Source organism: Nannobrachium achirus (assembly GCF_963921795.1).
Source record: "Nannobrachium achirus genome assembly, chromosome: 6".
NCBI lineage: Eukaryota > Metazoa > Chordata > Actinopteri > Myctophiformes > Myctophidae > Nannobrachium > Nannobrachium achirus.
In genome coordinates this window covers 30,487,714-30,506,299 of record NC_137815.1, presented here as the reverse complement: position 1 = coordinate 30,506,299, position 18,586 = coordinate 30,487,714, and the positions used below count along the sequence as shown (strand labels likewise).

The window sequence follows — 18,586 nt, the reverse complement described above, 5'->3', positions numbered from 1 at the left end:
GTGGAACTCATGTGACACCCGTCCATACACTCACCAAGGGGAACTCATGTGACACCCGTCCGTCGGGGGGCAGCTTGGCTCCGAAGCCCAGTGCGGGGAACATCTTGTCGCTGTCGTAGTCTTGGATGATCTCGCCCACGGCCTTCAGAGCCATGGCGTAGGCGTTCATCTGGTATGGGTTCATGTAGTGCAGCGAGGTGGACTGGGAAGGGTTACCTGATTCAAGGTAGCAACAAACACACAGGAAACAGTGTTTTAGTTTAGTTTAGCTCAGGGGTCTTTAATGTTTTCAGGCCAAGGAGGACCCCTTAGTTGAGAGAGAGATGAAGCAGGGACCCCCACACAACCTTATCATAGATTCCATATAGTTTAATTGTTAGACAGCACAATCATCAGCGTTCTTTGGATTCATGTCAATTTGTGTTTTCAGATATTTAACCCCTTAAACCGCCAATACTTAGTATTGACCTTTCACTCTGTGTAGCCGATCTACAAGCTCACAACGCCTCGCAGCGCGAGCACGAGGCGTTGTGAGCTTGCAGATCTGCTATTTTTGGCTAAAGTTCTCAGAATATGGATGCTAGGGTTCAAGTGGTTAATATAAAAAGGAGAAACAAAGTTTCTATCACTCAAAGATTTTGAGGACCCCCTGTAGTAACTCTGAGGACCCCCTGTTGAAGACACATGGTTTAGTTTATTAGCACATTGTAATTGCAGATCTGTATTATCAATAACATTTTATTCGTTAAAAAGTTCCAAATTGCAGCTATAAGCTTGAACCTTGTTTTGGCTATACAGCACTGTACTGTACTATATATGCAAACATCCGTGTGTCAGCCTGAATGTGAAAAATGTGAATAACAGCACAATATATAATATATAATTACTGGACTGAGTCATGGCGGTTGAACTAAAACAGCATCCATCATCACTTGCTGTGGAAGCAAACAAATGATTCTCTGCCTTTTCTCAAGTGTAACAAGGCCTCTGCAGAATAATATTATGCATATGTCGTTCCAGATTCAACAGTGTCATCTTGACAAAGATTGTGCAGATAATTATGCAGCATATTTTACATATCAAATGCAATGCAATGTGCTTGAAAGAACTAAAGTAGGTACTGTATCAGACGAAAAAATGTAAAATAGAAAAGTTTTGTTTTAAAAGAAAAGTATAGCTAATGTTTTGAATCAAGGTATACAGTGGGGTTTTACTTTTCCATTAAACGAGGGTCGATAAACTCTTCAAGCAGTCGTGTTCGTGGTACATTTTATAATAGACTTTTAGATCATTCGGCTTTGTGCCACAAAGGTTATGTTGATTGGTCGTAAGTGGAAAGCCATTTGGAGAAGTGAATGTTTCACAGTAGTTTCACCACGAGCAATTAGAAGAAAGCTCTCAGCACCCCTCTTTTCTTCCTCAAACTCATTATGAATGAAATCCTAAAGTCATTTCATATTAACAATCCAGCGGAGATTCTTCGAGAAGAGCTTCGGAAAAATACAATTCATTGCACCTATAAAGTCTAAAGTTGAACTAAGTGGCCATGCACAGTGCGTAGCCTACTGCATAAGGTGCTGTGAGGGTAAAACCATCATTATCTTTTATGAGACTAACTGCATGTAGCCTAACCCCCCGAGATGTGACAGACACTACAGGGCGGTTATTAGCATTAATAAAATATGCTTTATGCACAATTATGTTCCAGCTGTGCAGCAATTGCACTGTTAGCCACTTTCAACCTGGCAGTGTAAATCCCCAGCTTCCTTCAAAATCGGTCTAAAAAGTCACCTACAGACGACTACTACTCAAAACCTGTAATAGACTAAGCCCATACTTACCTCCCCTTTTCCACTGTAAATATCTTTCTTATTATTAAATTTCCCTTTTTTTCTTCTTTATTAATGCTTTTTTCCCTTCTGCTATAATTGATGATATCCTATGCAAAGTACTGTGTTATATCCGTCTGTCTTTCAATGTTATATGAGATACATAAAGTGGTTCCTGTGTAAATAAGCCGAAAAGCTTACTAGGATCTTGTACCAGTGATTTGTACTGTCATGAAACTGTACTTTTTCCAATGCAAACGATGGACTTCCAGGCCTGCATGCTTGGGTTCCAGCCTGATTTTAGCTAGTTTGGAAATATAAGTGATTATTATTGTAAGGTGATTGTTATGGAAGGTTATTCGTGAAAATCCAGGAAGTAAAAGCAAAGCCCCAGGCAGTGATGAGCTGTAGCTCAATGACAGCATCAGATTCATCATGTTTTTAAATGCTCTCCCTCAGAAGGCATTCTAATGAATGTAAGTCACATCTCCGAAGAGATCATTACGAAGTGACACAACTGTCATACCTTTGGCTCTCATCGCCACCGTGAATCCAAAACGTCGAAACTAAATAGCAGCATCTCGCTTCGGTTGGGAAGCTCCAAAAGAACGGATTAACGACCCGATAATTTTTTTTCCCTCCCATTAATTACCTACAAACACAATGGCGAGTTTGTCGTCTTCCCTTTCCAGATAATTCTATGGCAGCATTGTTTACAGGCATAATTAACATCAGTTGAGTGGCTTAATTAGACTTAAGTGTGGCCTTTTCAGGCCCGGGCGGAACGACTTTTTGTCAAGCTGAGCGATCACTCGAAAACGAATGAACGCTATTTTCAAGTCACAACACAGCGGGTGGTTAGAGGACATTGGCAGAGCATTTAGGCGGGGGGGGGGGGGGGGGGGGGCATTTAGGTGGTGTCTGTGTGTGTGTGTGTGTGTGTGTGTGTGTGTGCGTGCGTGCGTGCGTGCGTGCGTGCGTGCGTTTGTGCGTGCGTGCGTGTGTGCGTGCGTGTGTGTGTGTGTGTGCATACATACATGATCGATTCCCACACTACAGACAGTGGTGGAAGAAGTACTCAATTGTTTTAATTAAGTAAAAGTATCAATACCGCAATTTCACAAGTTCAATACGTATACAAATCTTTTGAAAATAGCAGATCTACCAGCTTTGTGACGTGTTGTGAGCTTGTAGATTGGCTATTTTCAAATGGCTGAAATCAGGGTGAAGTGGTTAATGTGGTTTGTTTTGTGATAATAATGTTAATCTGCAAAGTTCTCAAATAATTGGAGTGGATTAAAAGTATAATATTCGCCTCTGAGGCAGTGGAGTAGAAGTAAGAGTAGCCTACCGAAAATTGGAAATACTCCAGTAAAGTAAAAGAAGTAAAATCAAATCAAAACATTTAATTAAGTACAGTACTTGTATGTACTTTAGCTACTGTACACCACTGGTGTGTGTGTGTGTGTGTGTGTGTGTGTGTGTGTGTGTGTGTGTGTGTGTGTGTGTGTGTGTGTGTGTGTGTGTGTGTGCGTGCGTGCGTGCATGCGTGCGTGCGTGCGTGCCTGCCTGCCTGCCTGCCTGCCTGCGTGCCTGCCTGCGTGCGTGCGTGCGTGCGTGCGTGCGTGCGTGCGTGCGTGCGTGCATGCGCGTGTGCATGCGTGCATGATTGATTCCGGCACTAACAGATGTGCCACAGTCAAAGAGCAGCTCCATCTATTTACTGTTGACCCCATGCATGCACACATCACTCACCGTTAGACGCGGTGAAATCGATGGCTACAGTGAAATTGATCTGGGTCCTGTGGAACGTGAAGAAAGGAAAGAGAGGGGAAAAAACATTCAGGAAGAGACCACACAGCAACAATTACAAGTCAACCCCCATTAAAGACCAATGCTTTCTCACTGGTTTCACGCACGCACGCACGCACGCACGCACGCACGCACGCACGCACGCACGCACGCACACACACACACACACACACACACACACACACACCAACAACCATTTTACTCTCAAGGAGAAGAGCGCCTCTCGATATTTTGAGTTTGAATCAATATGTCCTGCAGCAACATCAACAAAAAAACTAAATTGCACTTGACAGCTGTACATTTATAAACACGTCAATGTTTCGATTCTCTTGTTGGGTGTATTTAACTAAACGTTTTTTTTTACAATTCCACCGTGTCAATGATCTGAGGAGGGATGGGAGGAGAAACAGAAGCAGACATTGTTTTATCGCACAGTAAAATCCTGCCAATCATTTATCCATTTGTAAGCTGAATAATTGTAGTGTCGTCAAAGTACAACATTTGCCTCTGAGATGTAGAGTAGAAGTAAAAGTACTGAAATGGAAATACTCATCATCCCATTAGATACGTATGCAGTCCCTAAGACAATGACAATACAATTAATGAGTAAAACCCTTGGCATTAACCTTCTGGCCTGGAGGGACCACATGTACCACAGCCCAGACCCCGAACAGACCTCAGCATTAATTACTAGGCTTTATTCATTCATGAAGAACAGCTGAAGTCATGAACCCATTACAAAGAGTTGATTGAATTCCCTCAGGGCTGCATTGTTGTCCACTTGGGGAGTCTAGTCAACAATTTGTAAAGATTGTTCTTTATAAACAGTTAAAAAAGATTGTGAACAAACAATTAGTAAATTACTCACTAATGACTTATTACATATTTTGTTGAATATTTGGGTGAATTGAGTAAAATCATTGTTTGCTTTTATCGTAGACACTAGACAGCGTTTCTTTTGCAGCAAATACCTCAGTTAGTTTATCCATTTTCACTCTGGGAGAACAATGTGCGAACACAGCAGCAAGATTTGTGAGTTGTTGTGATAAAAGAAGGTTAGCCAATGGAACACAACCACCCTAAGGACTACTACTAACCACACTGTCTCTATCTCTCTGTACCAATTAGACCTTTATACCTACTGCACTACTGTATAAACAGAGCTGCTACTGTACCTCCCTAGTCCCTACCACCCTAAATATGTTGCTATTTGTCCCAAAGTGACTGCAAAAGATTGCTGCTTTATACCCTGTATATAACTATATAGGTATGTACCGGTATGTATGTATTGAATTGAATTGTGAGCGTTTATAACCCGAACGGGTCCATTTTGTTACATTTGAAAACGCTCAGTTAAATTAACACTGAGGATTTGACCTTCTCAGATTTCAAACATACAAGATATGTAGGCCTACACTTACACACCTACTGTTTGCAAACATGTGTGTAGAGAGAGAGAGAGAGAGAGAGAGAGAGAGAGAGAGAGAGAGAGAGAGAGAGAGAGAGAGAGAGAGAGAGAGAGATCATGTGTGACCCGTCCCTTCCACATAAAGGTCACTGTTGCCTCATGGAGAATCTATAAGAGCAGCTTGAAGCTTGTGTGACCGCTCAGCCGAGGTCAGCTTGTACAGCTGACTTTGGAAAGAGGGCATCATGCAGAGAGAGAGAGAGATGGCCAACGTGATGACCCCCCAACACATGGCACTCCGTTTACACTCACTCACTACACAATTACACTCAAAGGACCACAATTACCTGTCAATCTTTGTTGTACAGTATGCTTTTTACAAACATATATATTCATGTATATGCGTATGTCAATAAAAACACCAATCAAACAATCAGTCAGTCACATCCATCGACTTATGACAGATATTGACTATATAGGAATATTGATTTGCATGGTATTTTTTTACTGCTACTGCTCTAGTGCTCTCGACCAAGCACGAAACAACATCCATACGATTCCAATCTTAGCCTTTCCCTCTTGTATAATGATACCGTAGCTCTTCCTATAAGCTGAACCCTGCCATGGTGGAAGTCGATATGGTTCAAACAATTTCCCTGCTAAGAGAGATGCCATAAAGAGCACCCATCATCCTATTTTATCCCATTATCCCTCTCCATGCCTCTCATCTTCTGGCTGTGAATGGTGGAACGGGCCATTAAGGCCCAGCATTACAGCCTGGTGGGATGTTACTATATGTATGTGAATAGAAAAGCTATCCTCTGTGCTGAAGCTGAGATGAATGGTTCGAAGGGGGCAAAGTTTCCCAAATGGCAATTTTTATGATTGTATTGAATGTCAGTACATTTTGGTTCATTGAGAGAGCACAGCGAAAGCTGTTGCGAAATATTATGTCAGAAAAAAAACCCTAAATAAAAACATTTGCCTGTGTTCTCCTGTTCCTGTGTCGCAATCAAATGAAAGTATATTCTTTACTTCAAATTTTTTATCCCACGATTTTGTAACCCATTTTTCACCCGGTGTCAATTATCTAATGTAATCCTGCAGTGCATGCATGTGAAAAAAAGGCTGAACTGTTTTTGTTTTGTTCCCAGCACTGACGAGACACTTACATTCGGCTACAATGCAAACAACAGACAGCATGGCGGTTAAATAAAATTGTTGTAATGCCATGCATTTATATGTGACTTTGTTATGATTTATACAAGACTGGACGCCCCTATCATAGTGTAAAAAAAACAGAGACATCGGGGACTTAAATGCATGCCCAGGACTTTACTGTGTAGGGGGCGAGGGGCATCAAGGATGCTGGATCTGAATTGATGGCCAGCCCTTGAGGTCGTCGTATTATCGACCATCTTGAGCCACAGGACCAGTGAGCGGAAATCTGTCACACTTGTCAACTCTGCCACAGCACAGGCCCGTAAACCCCATGACAGCTCATCGGCTACGATGACAAGGGTGGAGGGAGTAACCATCCGTCCTGTCAGAAAGGTATTGTTCACCTGGGAAGTTCTGTCAAATACATATTATTATTCGAAGTGTCGGGGCTATGCATCAGGCACAAAACGCATCTGGGCTTTAAAAAGCCGGCAGCTTGTTTCAACCGGTTGATGATAGCCTAACGTTTAATGCCCCATTACCTACCTCTCCGCTATGACCCAACCTAACCTTAGATGCCTCGTATGAGGCTGACAAAGATTTCTTTTACATTTTATTTTATGGATTTTGGATTATGGATTATCTCAACCATCCCCAATATCCACTGAGAGCTCTGCGTGGTCTTGCTTCTCTATACAACCACAAATTCTAAATATAACGTGCTTAGTCTCAAGCCACAGATGTTACCCATTGAATCGGGGCTTTCTTGTGGTCTGAAATATTTCGTTTTTCATCCTGCCTGTGCCTGTCGAGCATTCGGTAAGAAAAGGTGAACGCGCTGTGACACTTGTGAGTTTGCGGACCGGTTATTTCCGGTGAAAAGATTTGGTGTAGAGGAGGGAGAAAAAAAAGTAGGGGACCGACCGACTGTAGACCCCTCGGGGACTCTTCGTCAGCAAAGTAAGTAGGTATGTAGGTCGGAGAGGCTTATTGTCGGTATAAGCCAGAGTGCGGGAGTCTATCCCCGTTGCAATGCACTACTAGACCCCTGGGAGATAGAGGGCTGACCATCCCAGTGCTTACTGCATGACTTGTCACACACACAAGCCCTGCTACTCGCTGAGTTGGGGGTGCCCAGGATCGAACCCATCACCTAGTGGTTTGAAAGGCGAGTGCTCTACCGACTGAGCTACCAGGACAAATTCAGTGTTTGTAACGGGTTCCAAGAGCCAAATCAAATGGGTTTGGAGTCCCCAGACGTAAAAACGGATGATGATAAAGGTGCGTATACAACATAGTACAGTATACAGCAGGGGTGGGCAACTTTGATGATGGAGAGGGCCACTATATTTCCACCTTCACTCCAGAGGGCCACATTGCATATTGCTACATCCTACTTTGTCATTCTAGTATCTCATACAAAAGAAGCAAAAATAGCAGATCTACAAGCTCAAAACGCATCGCGCTGCGAGCTTGTAGATCGGCTATTTTTGCTTCTTTTGAATTGGAATCCTGAATTATTTTTTTGATATTTTTGAATTGGTATCCTGAAATGTAACATTTTCGTTATATACTCATGTTAACTTTATGAACTTAAATACAAATAAATACATTGCACACAAAAAAATACATTTTAATACTAGTCATTATGCTACTAATATAGACTTAAGGAATTAAAGCAGGTCATGTTTGGAATTGTGACAGCTGAGATCAATAATATATCGGTATTCCAGTATCAACCTGCGGGCCGCATTAAGTTAAGGTGGGGGCTGCATGTGGCCCCCGGGCCGCCAGTTGCCCATGTAAGGTATACAGGATTTAAGTGGTTAATTGAGAGTGTGCAATTACTGTACTTTTCTTTTAATTACACATGATTTTGTATGGCACTATAGACCAGCTTTGAGCTGATCACTCAGTCACTCACTCACTCACTCACTCACTCACTCACTCACTCACTCAGTCACGTCACTCACTCCCACTCACCCGCCCTTGATGTAATCCAAGAAGGTACACTCTGCCTCCACTGAGAAAGACAGCAGGGTCACCTGGGGAAGAGAAGCGACAGGGACAGGGACATATGGTGTGTTACACTTGATGGTAGTATGGTACGGCCGTGCTTTTTCTCCTCATAAACAACAAACTGCTGCCATATGCTGCCGTGGTAACGAGATATTGCAAGCGGCTTGCCATTAGCGAAGGCTCACTAATAGCCACGATCACACCGACTCCTCCGGCGAGGAGAAGAAGGTGTGGGCTGCGGGGCCCACACTGAATTCAGGATGACTGATGGGTTTATTTTAAGCGTTGAAAGGTGAGTTTGAAAATAGGACGACACATTTCTTTGTGTGCGATGCGAGGCTCAGTAATAGGGAACACGGGGAGATGGAAATTGATCCCTAAACAGCACGTCATGTTATACTCCCACTCTGAACTCACTCATCATACTTATCTTGAGTAGTGCAAAGCAATTTGCAGTCACACTACTTTTAAATGATTAAAGAAGAGTCATTTTTCATTTTTATTCTTATTTGTTTATACGTTTAAATTAGCCAATTATCTGTAGGCCTGCCTACTTCTTTCTTCCAATTTAGTTGTTTTGCCAATTAATTCCTTTGAAGAAAAGCTTCCTTTTGCACACCCACAGGGAGGGGCAGGTGAGTGGGAGTAATGATGAACTAAGAACAGTAGAAGAAAGAGGGAGTCCCGCACTCTGTCCTCACTTACAAAACATTTATTGGTAAAGAAAGATACAACGTTTCGGTCACTCGTACCTTCATCAGACATCATGAATGATGAAGGTCTGAGTGACTCCCCCTGTCACGATGCGATGCGATGTTGTATCTGCTTATTGTAAGTCGCTTTGGATTAAAAGCGTCTGCTAAATGCCTAAACTGTAAACTGTAAACTGTAAACTGTCACAGCTATTGTAGCCTATACTGGCTCACCTGCCAGTGAGGAGCCTCCACCCGGAGGACGTACAGTGGACGTACTCTGTCCTACTCCTCCCATTTAACATTTGTACGCCGTGCAGTGAAAAAGATCATCGCATAGGTTCTCTTCCCTGAACACACCCAATTTTGTTCATATTATTATAGTGTAGTGTGTAGCCTAAAGTCTGTTTATTTCAAACAAAAACTCAGTGATGCGCGTATAATGATGTGGAGCTCTGCATCTACAAAAACTCTCTCTCTCTCTCTCTCTCTCTCTCTCTCTCTCTCTCTCTCTCTCTCTCTCTCACTCTCGGTTACTGTAATACTTTCAAAAATGTCTGCTGGAAGACATTGCATTACAACCTGTCCATATCGATCATCATCAAAAATAGCTTTGCTTCAGCTTGGAACTTCTTTCCTCTGTTATACCTGCACATGATGCGAGTGCAAACTGTATAACAGCTGTTACAAAGTCAACGAGAAAGAAGATGTGCAATTAAACGAAGTAGAAAGCGGAGTAAAGAATGCTGGGATGCATCGTTGACAGAGATGGGCAGTATTTGAAATACATGTATTTGAAATACGTATTTGAAATACTTTTTTGTATTTTGTAATTTGTATTTGGCTGGGATGGGAAAAATTGGATGTAATTTGTATCAAAATACTTTCAGGTCAAGTATTTTCTGTATTTGAAATATAAAATACCTTTTTAATGTAATGTTATTCTCAAATGGACACATTTCAAACATTCACAAAGGTTTAAACTGTAGGGGGAAAGACACATTTTCTTTCAATCTAATTTGCTGGTGGTTCATGTGTGTGTCATACAGCCATAGCACTTAGATTTGATTCAAATGTAACGTGTTATGATTACAATTTCTAATTACTTGCGCCAGCAGAACGCGTAAGTAGGCCTACTACGTTCGGCTGCGTATGTAGATAGGTAGGTAGGTTGGTAGGTAGCTGTGGGTGTTTAAGCCCGTAGCCCATTTCTGGTAACGTCATCATTAACAACCAATGAGGTACCAGCATTCCTGGTGATGCCAGTGGTGATGTCACTGGCGCGTTATTGGAAATCACACCTGAGTTCTTGGCGGAGACGTTTGTTTACACATCCGTCGGCAGGTTAGTTACTCAGAGCGTTAGTTTCACTGAGGTTAAGGTTAGGCATAGTTTTACTGAGGTTAAGGTTAGGGTTAGGGTTAGAGTTAGGTTTAAGTGATCGCACCTCCGTACGGTCCAAGCGAACAAAAAGGAGCGCTCCCTAGCGCCAGTTCAGCCAATCAAAAGCTTCCATGGGCGGGGTTTGCCCAGAACTCAGGTGTCACTGGCATCGCCAGTGGTGAGCGCACCTCATGGAGCGCTCTCCTGGTGCACAAGTAGGCCATACTTGTGCAGAAGGCGCAAGTTGACACCTCGACAGAGTTCAGTTTTAGTTATTATTATAAGGCTGACAGAGCGGTTTCGCACTCTATGAAGTACTGGCTTAGAGACAGCTGTGCATTCAGTCTCATGCCATAGTTCCTGTCTAGCTTTTGATGATAACGGTAACTCTGGCCTAAGTGGTAAACACTTAGGCTGCCTGCTCTAAAGACAAACACCATTAGGTCAATTTATATTCTTAGAAATTCTAACAGCCAATTGATTTAATACTTGGCAATCAATCTATAAAAATACTAATCATTGCATCATTTTTTATAAAATGTATTTATGTATTTTCAAAATACAAAATACGTATTTGAATCTCAAATACATTTCTCTGGCCTGTATTTATATTTTGTATTTTGATACTTTCTTTGACCCAGTATTTGTATTTTGTATCAAAATACTTTTCAATGTATTTTCGCCCATCTCTGATCGTTGAGTGGGGATACTCTCATTATTTTAAATGTACGTCAAACTAAGATAAAGACTGATTTATACTCTGGCGTACAGTATGTGTTAACAGTAGCAGATCTAATAGCACACCTATAGTGCAGTGTATAAGTTAAGCATAACAATATCACTGTGTACGTTATGTCCATGCCATGTGTGAAGCATGTTTGTTACCACGTTGCTTATTTCTAACTTATAATGTTTTCAGATACATATTTTAGTGTGCTGATAAGTTTTAAATGAGTAATACACCGTTTGGATGTCATCTTGAATGAGATTCAAAACGGAGGGAATCAAATAGGTGAATGTAATCAAGATTTATTTATATTCACAAAAGTCTATCTATGTCATAAGTAAGTAACGCAGTATGTTTGCCTTTAAAGGAATTCATTAAGATTGGCCTTTAAGGGACTTTTAATATTTAAAAAAAAGCACACAAATTAGTACCACGAATACCATATAAACTCTTACAAATGTGATAAACGTATGTTTAATTTCACCACATCTTTAGAACGAGAGCAATCAGTAACTGGGAAATGAACAATGTTGGGTTCACTCGCTGCTCTTTCACAAACGCCTTTAATTAGTTAGTACATATAGTAATATTTATTAATGAGGGCAAGTCACAAAAACGGAGTAGCTCTGTAATTAAGTTCAGCTGTGTTTGAAGCAACTTGAGCAATATGGGAATCAAAGAGGTGAATGTAATCAAGATTTAATTATATTCACAAAAGTCTATCTATGTCATCATAACGCAGTACGTTTGCCTTTAAAGGAATTCATTAAGATTGGCCTTTAAGGGACTTTTAATGTAAAAGAAATACACACATATTAGGACCACGGATATGAACTGAGAAATGTTTCATTTCACCACGTCTTTAGAACGAGAGCAACTGGTAAATTAACAATGTTGGGTTCACTCGCTGCTCTTTCACAAACGCCTTTAATTAGTTGGTACGTATATGATATAAATTAATGAGGACAAGTCACGGTCATGCTTTCAATGTGTGCATTGACTCTGTTTGGTATCTCTATAAAAAGGGCTGACAAACACTTGCTAATTAAAGAAGAAACCGTGGAAGAACTAGCAGTAGAAGAGCTGTGAGGGCAGTAAAGCAGCGTACTGTAATTGCAATGCATTGTTAACTCCCAGGTATTTTCGGTGAGTGTCACTAATGTGCGATATAAAATGCAAAAGAAATTATACTCACAGTTCCGGAATTGACGTATTTCTTTTTCTTCAGTTTCTTCTTGGGATTCATCACCTAGAATGAGAGAATTAAACAAAATGCTGTTGTTTTGCAAATGTTTCACACACAACAGCGCTGGTGGCATTTCTATGGTTCAATGGACATTATGGCAGTGTCAATAATATAATGAAAATGAGGAGGGGGAAAAAAATACCTTTAATAAAACCAGGGACGTGCAGAGAATGTTAGAGAAGCAGGGTCTGAAATCTCTAAAAGAGCACTTTTGGTGAAAATATAGAAAATAGCCGGTCTCCAAGCTCACAATGTGTTGCACTGTGATTCCTTCAATTCTTTCAACATAAGATGCTGCATTTAAGTTCGGGGGAGTTTGGAATGTCTCTTGAATGCTGCCTTCACTCCTTTCAGGTACAGCATGGAAGGGGGGGGGGGGGGGGCATTAGCATTTCTTTCACCATAGTAAAAACTGCATTCATGGCTCAAGCCCTCTTTGATGTCTATGTGTGCATGTGGCTAACAATTCAAATACAAATGTCAATACAGACACGGCACAAACACAATTATGACAGTGTTGTGTTGTTCACTGATAATAGTTCAACAACATATAAATTAAGAATGAGACACCAGGGTACCTGAAATCTACCTGCATGCATACACAATGATTTTAGAGTTAATCATTGTTATTATAGGTAACTGTGTGGGACTGAGTTGCACATCACATTTGGTATTAGGTGTGATGAAGTAATTAAATTAAACACTTTTCCACTTCACCTTTGCGATGACAGGTTCACAATTATTCTATTTTATAATTTTTTTAGTCCATAATAATTCATTAAATAGTGCATGCGTGGGAAGGTGGCATGAGAATAAGCAGATGTCTCTAAACAGATGTACCGGTATGCTCTGCTGTACTGAAGCAGTCATGGAGAAGGTACTGCTAATCATCTCTGCTATTGATAGAACCGCCATTGTTAGGATGGACCATCTGTGCAGATTTTCAACTTGTGACTTTATTAAGTTGTTGAACATATTTGCTGAAGTGTCTTGTAAGCCCATGTGGTCAGTTCAAAGTTGAAGATACTCGCTGGCGAAAACAATAGTTTGAAATTTATATTTTCAGGCAAACTGTGCCCCCCCTGGTGTCTAAAAGGGCCATAACATTACCCCTCTCTATGTTCTCCAGGCCAATATCCAATATAGATAGATATACATTTATCTGGTAAAAAAAAAATCTACAAGCCACATACTGTAGAAGAAAAAAAGCAAAAACACATCAGCGAACATCAAAACACATCAAACAATAAAACAGTTTCTACTACTTCTGGTAAAGCTTGTCTGCTCTTGGGAGTAACAAAATCACATGCAAAGGCACCAGATATCATTCCTCCCAAGAGCTCACAAGCTTTACCTGAATAATGGACTTTTATTTATTTATTATTGTTTGATCTGTGTTGATGTTTGATGATTTGTACTGTTATGCAATGATGTTTTCTAATAAAAAAAATGCACTTTGCACGTCTGATAAAAATGACAAAAGCACTCTGTGGTCTTCATCTGAACAAAAGATGGTACATTTTAACAGCATGCTGATTGTCAGAAGTCTTTTCAGTCTCTTTAAAAGCCTCTCAAAGAGGTCTTTTCTGTCTATATAGCAGATGATAATTGAAGAGCCAGGTTTCATTGGCGATAAAGAAAATGTTCAGCCCAATAGCATTTAATAGCATTCCTGTCTGGGCACACTGACTCGGTGTCAGGCATTTTCACTTGTCTCTGGAGTAAACAGAGAGGACCTCTCCGTGTTGGTAAGTGTTTGAGTGGCTTGTGAAAGTTTTATGATCACCAGCATGCTTTTGAAATATTTGCCGTTTTAGTTCACCGCAGAAGTCCACAACTCCAGCAACCTTTATGAAATTTGGATTTGGCACTTTGTTATCCTTGGCATGTGGACGTTAAGACTAGCAGCGTAACTCCAAGGATGGTAATATCAGGTGTTCTGCTCAATTGTTCATTTGTACTTTGATCCATCTAACATATTGGTCCCACAATTATCTTGTGTGTTAATTACTGTCTGGGTTGCCATAGAATTATAATTTGCTGTACCTTCATGCTGATTTTGATGACCCCATAGGCCCAAAGTTCCACTTGCACACAAATATCTCAAAATCGAATTGAATTAGTGGATTTGCATGGCACTTTGCTCAGTGCATTACATTCATGCTCCCTGGAGGGTGAACCCTTACCCAGTGGTGGAAAAAGTACTCACGTTTTATTTATGTAAAAGTATCAATACTGCAATGTAGAAATACTATGAATATTCCTGTATTAAAAATATACTTGAGTAAAAGTATAAAAGTATTGGTATTAAAATGTACCTAATGTACCAAAAGTAGCGATAGTTGTAAATACTCCAGTAAAGTAAAAGTACCTCAGTCAAAACTGTACTTAATGTGCTTAGTTACTTTACACCACTGCCCTTACCATGCATCACATGATTGAAGATGACCCACACTGATTTACTCAGGCAACACTTGAACCCTTAACCACTTAAACCCTCTGTCTAGTCCAGCGCTATTCAACCTGCAGCACGTGGGCCACATGCAGCCCTTGCGGCATGTTTGTGCTAACCCTAACCCTCATACCAATAATAAAAACAAAAATATTTCAGTGTGGAGTCTGTTTCTGATAATAAGTGGTTTGAAATTCTTGCCGGAATTGTCATAAATTGGCCACGCGGCGAAGCTGCGCGGCCGAAAAGAAATTGGGAGGCTCTAACCCCCCAAAATCCCTGAAATGCATAGAAAACTGCATTAACTTACTAAAGTACTGTATTTAAGTACAGGTTTTAAGTATAGCCTAGCCTACTTTACTGGAGTATTTCCAATACTTTTAATTCTACTCCACTACATCTCCCATTCCCAGATGCAGAATAGAATCATTTTGGTCTATTCTGCATCTAGTTTAAGGCCGCATTGCATGCAGGCACAGACACGACGAGTCCTCCTAGAGATGGGATTTATGGCTCTTTGAAGTGAGCCGGATCTCTGGGATCCGTTCCTTTCAAAGAGCCGTTCAAAAGACGTACATTTTGATACCAATACTTTTTTTACTTTTACTCAAGTACATTAACATTCCAAACTTCTACTTGATTGCAGTATTGATATTTTTACTTCAGTAAAGAAATTGAGTAGGCTACTTTCCCCACCACTGTTCATTAGAAAGGAACGGCTCCCTACTGTGAACCGAATCCTATCGTTCATTTCAAAGAGCCGCTCAAAAGACTCGATTCGTTCGCGAACGTCCCACCTCTATTCGCTCCGTGTCAAACAAACACTGAAACGCAAACAGAATGGATCACACTGACCTACACAAACCCACGGGAATAATTTAGAAGCACTTTATCAGAAAATATAACTAGTAACACGTGTGTAGCCTACTGTATGTTAATCTGACTTTAGGCTATTGTTTTCTTCCTGGACGTGCGTTTGTGGCAGGTTATTTAAGATGGGATTTTGACAGCTGGCTTCTCTCCTCCTCTTAACGGAACACCGTTCCGGCCCCAAATGTTTTAACGGAACGGGGGTTCCGGCCGTTCCGGCTCACTTTCACCACTGATTTCTGATGTAATGTTTCAGTTTCTCTCCAAAACCACTAGGATTTATTTTTTGTCTTGTTTTATAGAAGATGTTTATGCAATTTTTTTTGTTCCAAGAGAAGAAACTTCATCCTGGCATCATTAATCATTCCATGTTTTAATTTCATCTTTTTATCCAAAGAGGTTTGGCCTTATAGATGGAAATGTGCCTGTTTGCTGTGTTTCTCCTTAATTTACTAAATCATTATCTAATCGTCCAAAATAGGACCGTAATTTTTTCATCCCTTGGACTTTCTGTAGTGAGTGGTCCCTGAGGCATCTAACACCCAGACCAGGGTGGGTTTCTGGGTTTCCTTCTTTAATAATGATCATCGTGTATTTCTGTTCGACTTTATAGCCACGTTTCATTTCTTTAAAAAAAGTGCATTGAATGCACTTTTTTGAAGAAATTCTACAAATTTTGTAGAATCTGTGCATTTAAAAGCACTGGACACATGCAACTGCTCGTAAAGAATACATGCCAACAGCCCCCTCTCAACACTTCTTAGCCGCCCTGTCAGTGTGTCTCCTTTGCCAAATGGAAATGTAGTGTATTTTAAACACTTCAAAGCGGTCTGTTTATATATGTATTTATTTTTGAGCGGTGGTCACACCGTCTCCATAGCGTGGCCGTGTGTGTAGGTATGTATGTTTGTTTGTATGTATGTATGTATGTATGTATGTGGGTGGGTGGGTCTGTATGTAGCCTCAAGCCTGTGGTGTAGTACCTTTTCTGACCACACATGTTAAGGGAGGGGCGCTGTTGTTCAGGCCAGGCCAGAACAGGCAAGGCACACTCACACTCACACACACGCACGCACGCACGCACGCACGCACGCACACACACACACACGCGCGCACAGACTCCACCGCTCAGTTCACACGGGTGTGATTTTTTTATATCATCTAGCCTATCAAGAAGTAACAGTTGACTTGCATACTTGCATTTTTCCATTCGCTAGTTGTTACATTGTTGATCACTGGCTGGTGTATTTATTTGTTTATTTTAATTTCTTCATGTTTTTATTCATAGACCTTGATCAAACAAGTGGGTATCACTTTGGACAACCCAAAATGAGTCTTGTTGGACTGGAGAGAATTCTCAGATATGCACACATCATTACTTGGAAGTATGAATTTTATGGGTACAAATGACATTCACTCTATCTATCACATACGTATATAACATTATGTATGAGTATTCCATTAGGCAGGGAACAAACATGCATGCCCGCCTAGAGACAAAAAGATTTCTGCACATTATACTTCAATTCTCTGTGGCGAAAGTGGCAGCACTTAATTTAACACTGGGATTTGTCTGACACATGGAATGACCTGCTGATCCAAAAACTAAAGGACCTTTCAGCAAACCTACGGGACCATGAAATGCAACTGCTTGCTGTGCAAAAGACAGGGGCATGTCTGAAGACTGTAGGCATTTTTTGTTGATTTGGTGTGTAGGCTGCTGAAATTAACAGAAAACACAATCAAAGAAATGTGTAGAAGCAATAACCGACGTAATCTGTTCAGTAGGTTAATTGATTAATCATGAAGCAGATTAATCATGAAGGGTTTTTCTGATTAACCAATTAATTCTGTATTAAAATAATATTGATTTGAAGTCATATCGCCCAGCCCTATAGTGTAAAGTACTTTGGTTAACCTTTGTTGTTTTTAAATTTGCTCTATAAATTAATTGACTTCACCTGTAGCTCTCACAAATGTAAAATAAATATGTATGTAAAGTAGATTTATGACAGGTGCATATGTTATAAGGGTATACAATTGAGAACAATCAGAAAGCATTTGATCTTCCGATTAATTCTTAAATCTGTCACTTAACTGTGGAATTATAATCTATATTGTAATTCCTTCCATAACATGGGATCAACATGAAATGACTGATAAGCCTTAAATAAATTAAATAAACAGATCTTCTTCCAAACAGTAGAGATTAACTTTTTGATCCACACTAAGACATTTTTCAATCAGTTGTGTTTGTAATTCGCATGAGAGAGACTAACTTTTTGATCCACACTAAGACATTTTTCAATCAGTTGTGTTTGTAATTCGCATGAGAGAGACTATATTCGAGGCGAGGTATAGGTTCTCACATTAGAAACAATAAGCTATTGCTGTAATGATTTTTAATCCCCATGATGCTGTTCTGTTGATCCTGTTTAATGCAAACGAAGAAACGATACACTGTATAATTATGTGTCTTCTGCACCCTAGTGGGCACCCAGGCAAATAAAATGTAGGGATTTGACTGAATGGAACATGCAACATTACACATGCTGTAGTATACCTACAGCAACTGTGTGCAAAATGCACAAAACAAATGCCCTTTAAAGCCAAGGGAATTAGTAATGCATGGAATAAATTGTTGTGCAACTTCGTTGTGTGGAGACTGGGGAGCGCTTCTCTAATCCTTTAATAAATGTGTTTGTTTGGTGAAGGGCAAAAAACACTAGAGGAGGAAATGCACACATAAACATTTGTAAAGCCTGCAGATATACTCAGTTACACGCAGGCGCTGCGCACCAAAAATAACTGATCTACAGTCTCATATTGCATCACAGAGCGACCCACTGTGAACTTGTAGATCTGCTATTGTGTGACACCGGCATGCATAAGTACCGGTATGTACCAGTAAGACTCCCTAATCGGGAGATAAGCGACCGTCAGGTCGCAGGCAGCGTGATTTTAGGGCAAAATGTGTAGGAGTAGTG

General features: G+C 40.5%; 1 protein-coding gene across 1 annotated transcript in view; it reads right to left on the bottom strand.

Moving 5' to 3' along the window:
* The window catches only part of LOC308286997 (copine-8-like), a gene marked incomplete at both ends in the record, with an annotated part of 66,778 nt that overhangs the window by 30,019 nt on the left and 18,173 nt on the right, over positions 1-18,586 (bottom strand). Inside the window, 4 exons of the mRNA XM_080728118.1 lie at positions 35-216; positions 3,585-3,631; positions 8,194-8,255; positions 12,227-12,280. Of these exons, the coding sequence (XP_080584244.1) occupies positions 35-216; positions 3,585-3,631; positions 8,194-8,255; positions 12,227-12,280 (345 nt within the window). The remainder of the gene's footprint in view (positions 1-34; positions 217-3,584; positions 3,632-8,193; positions 8,256-12,226; positions 12,281-18,586) is intronic.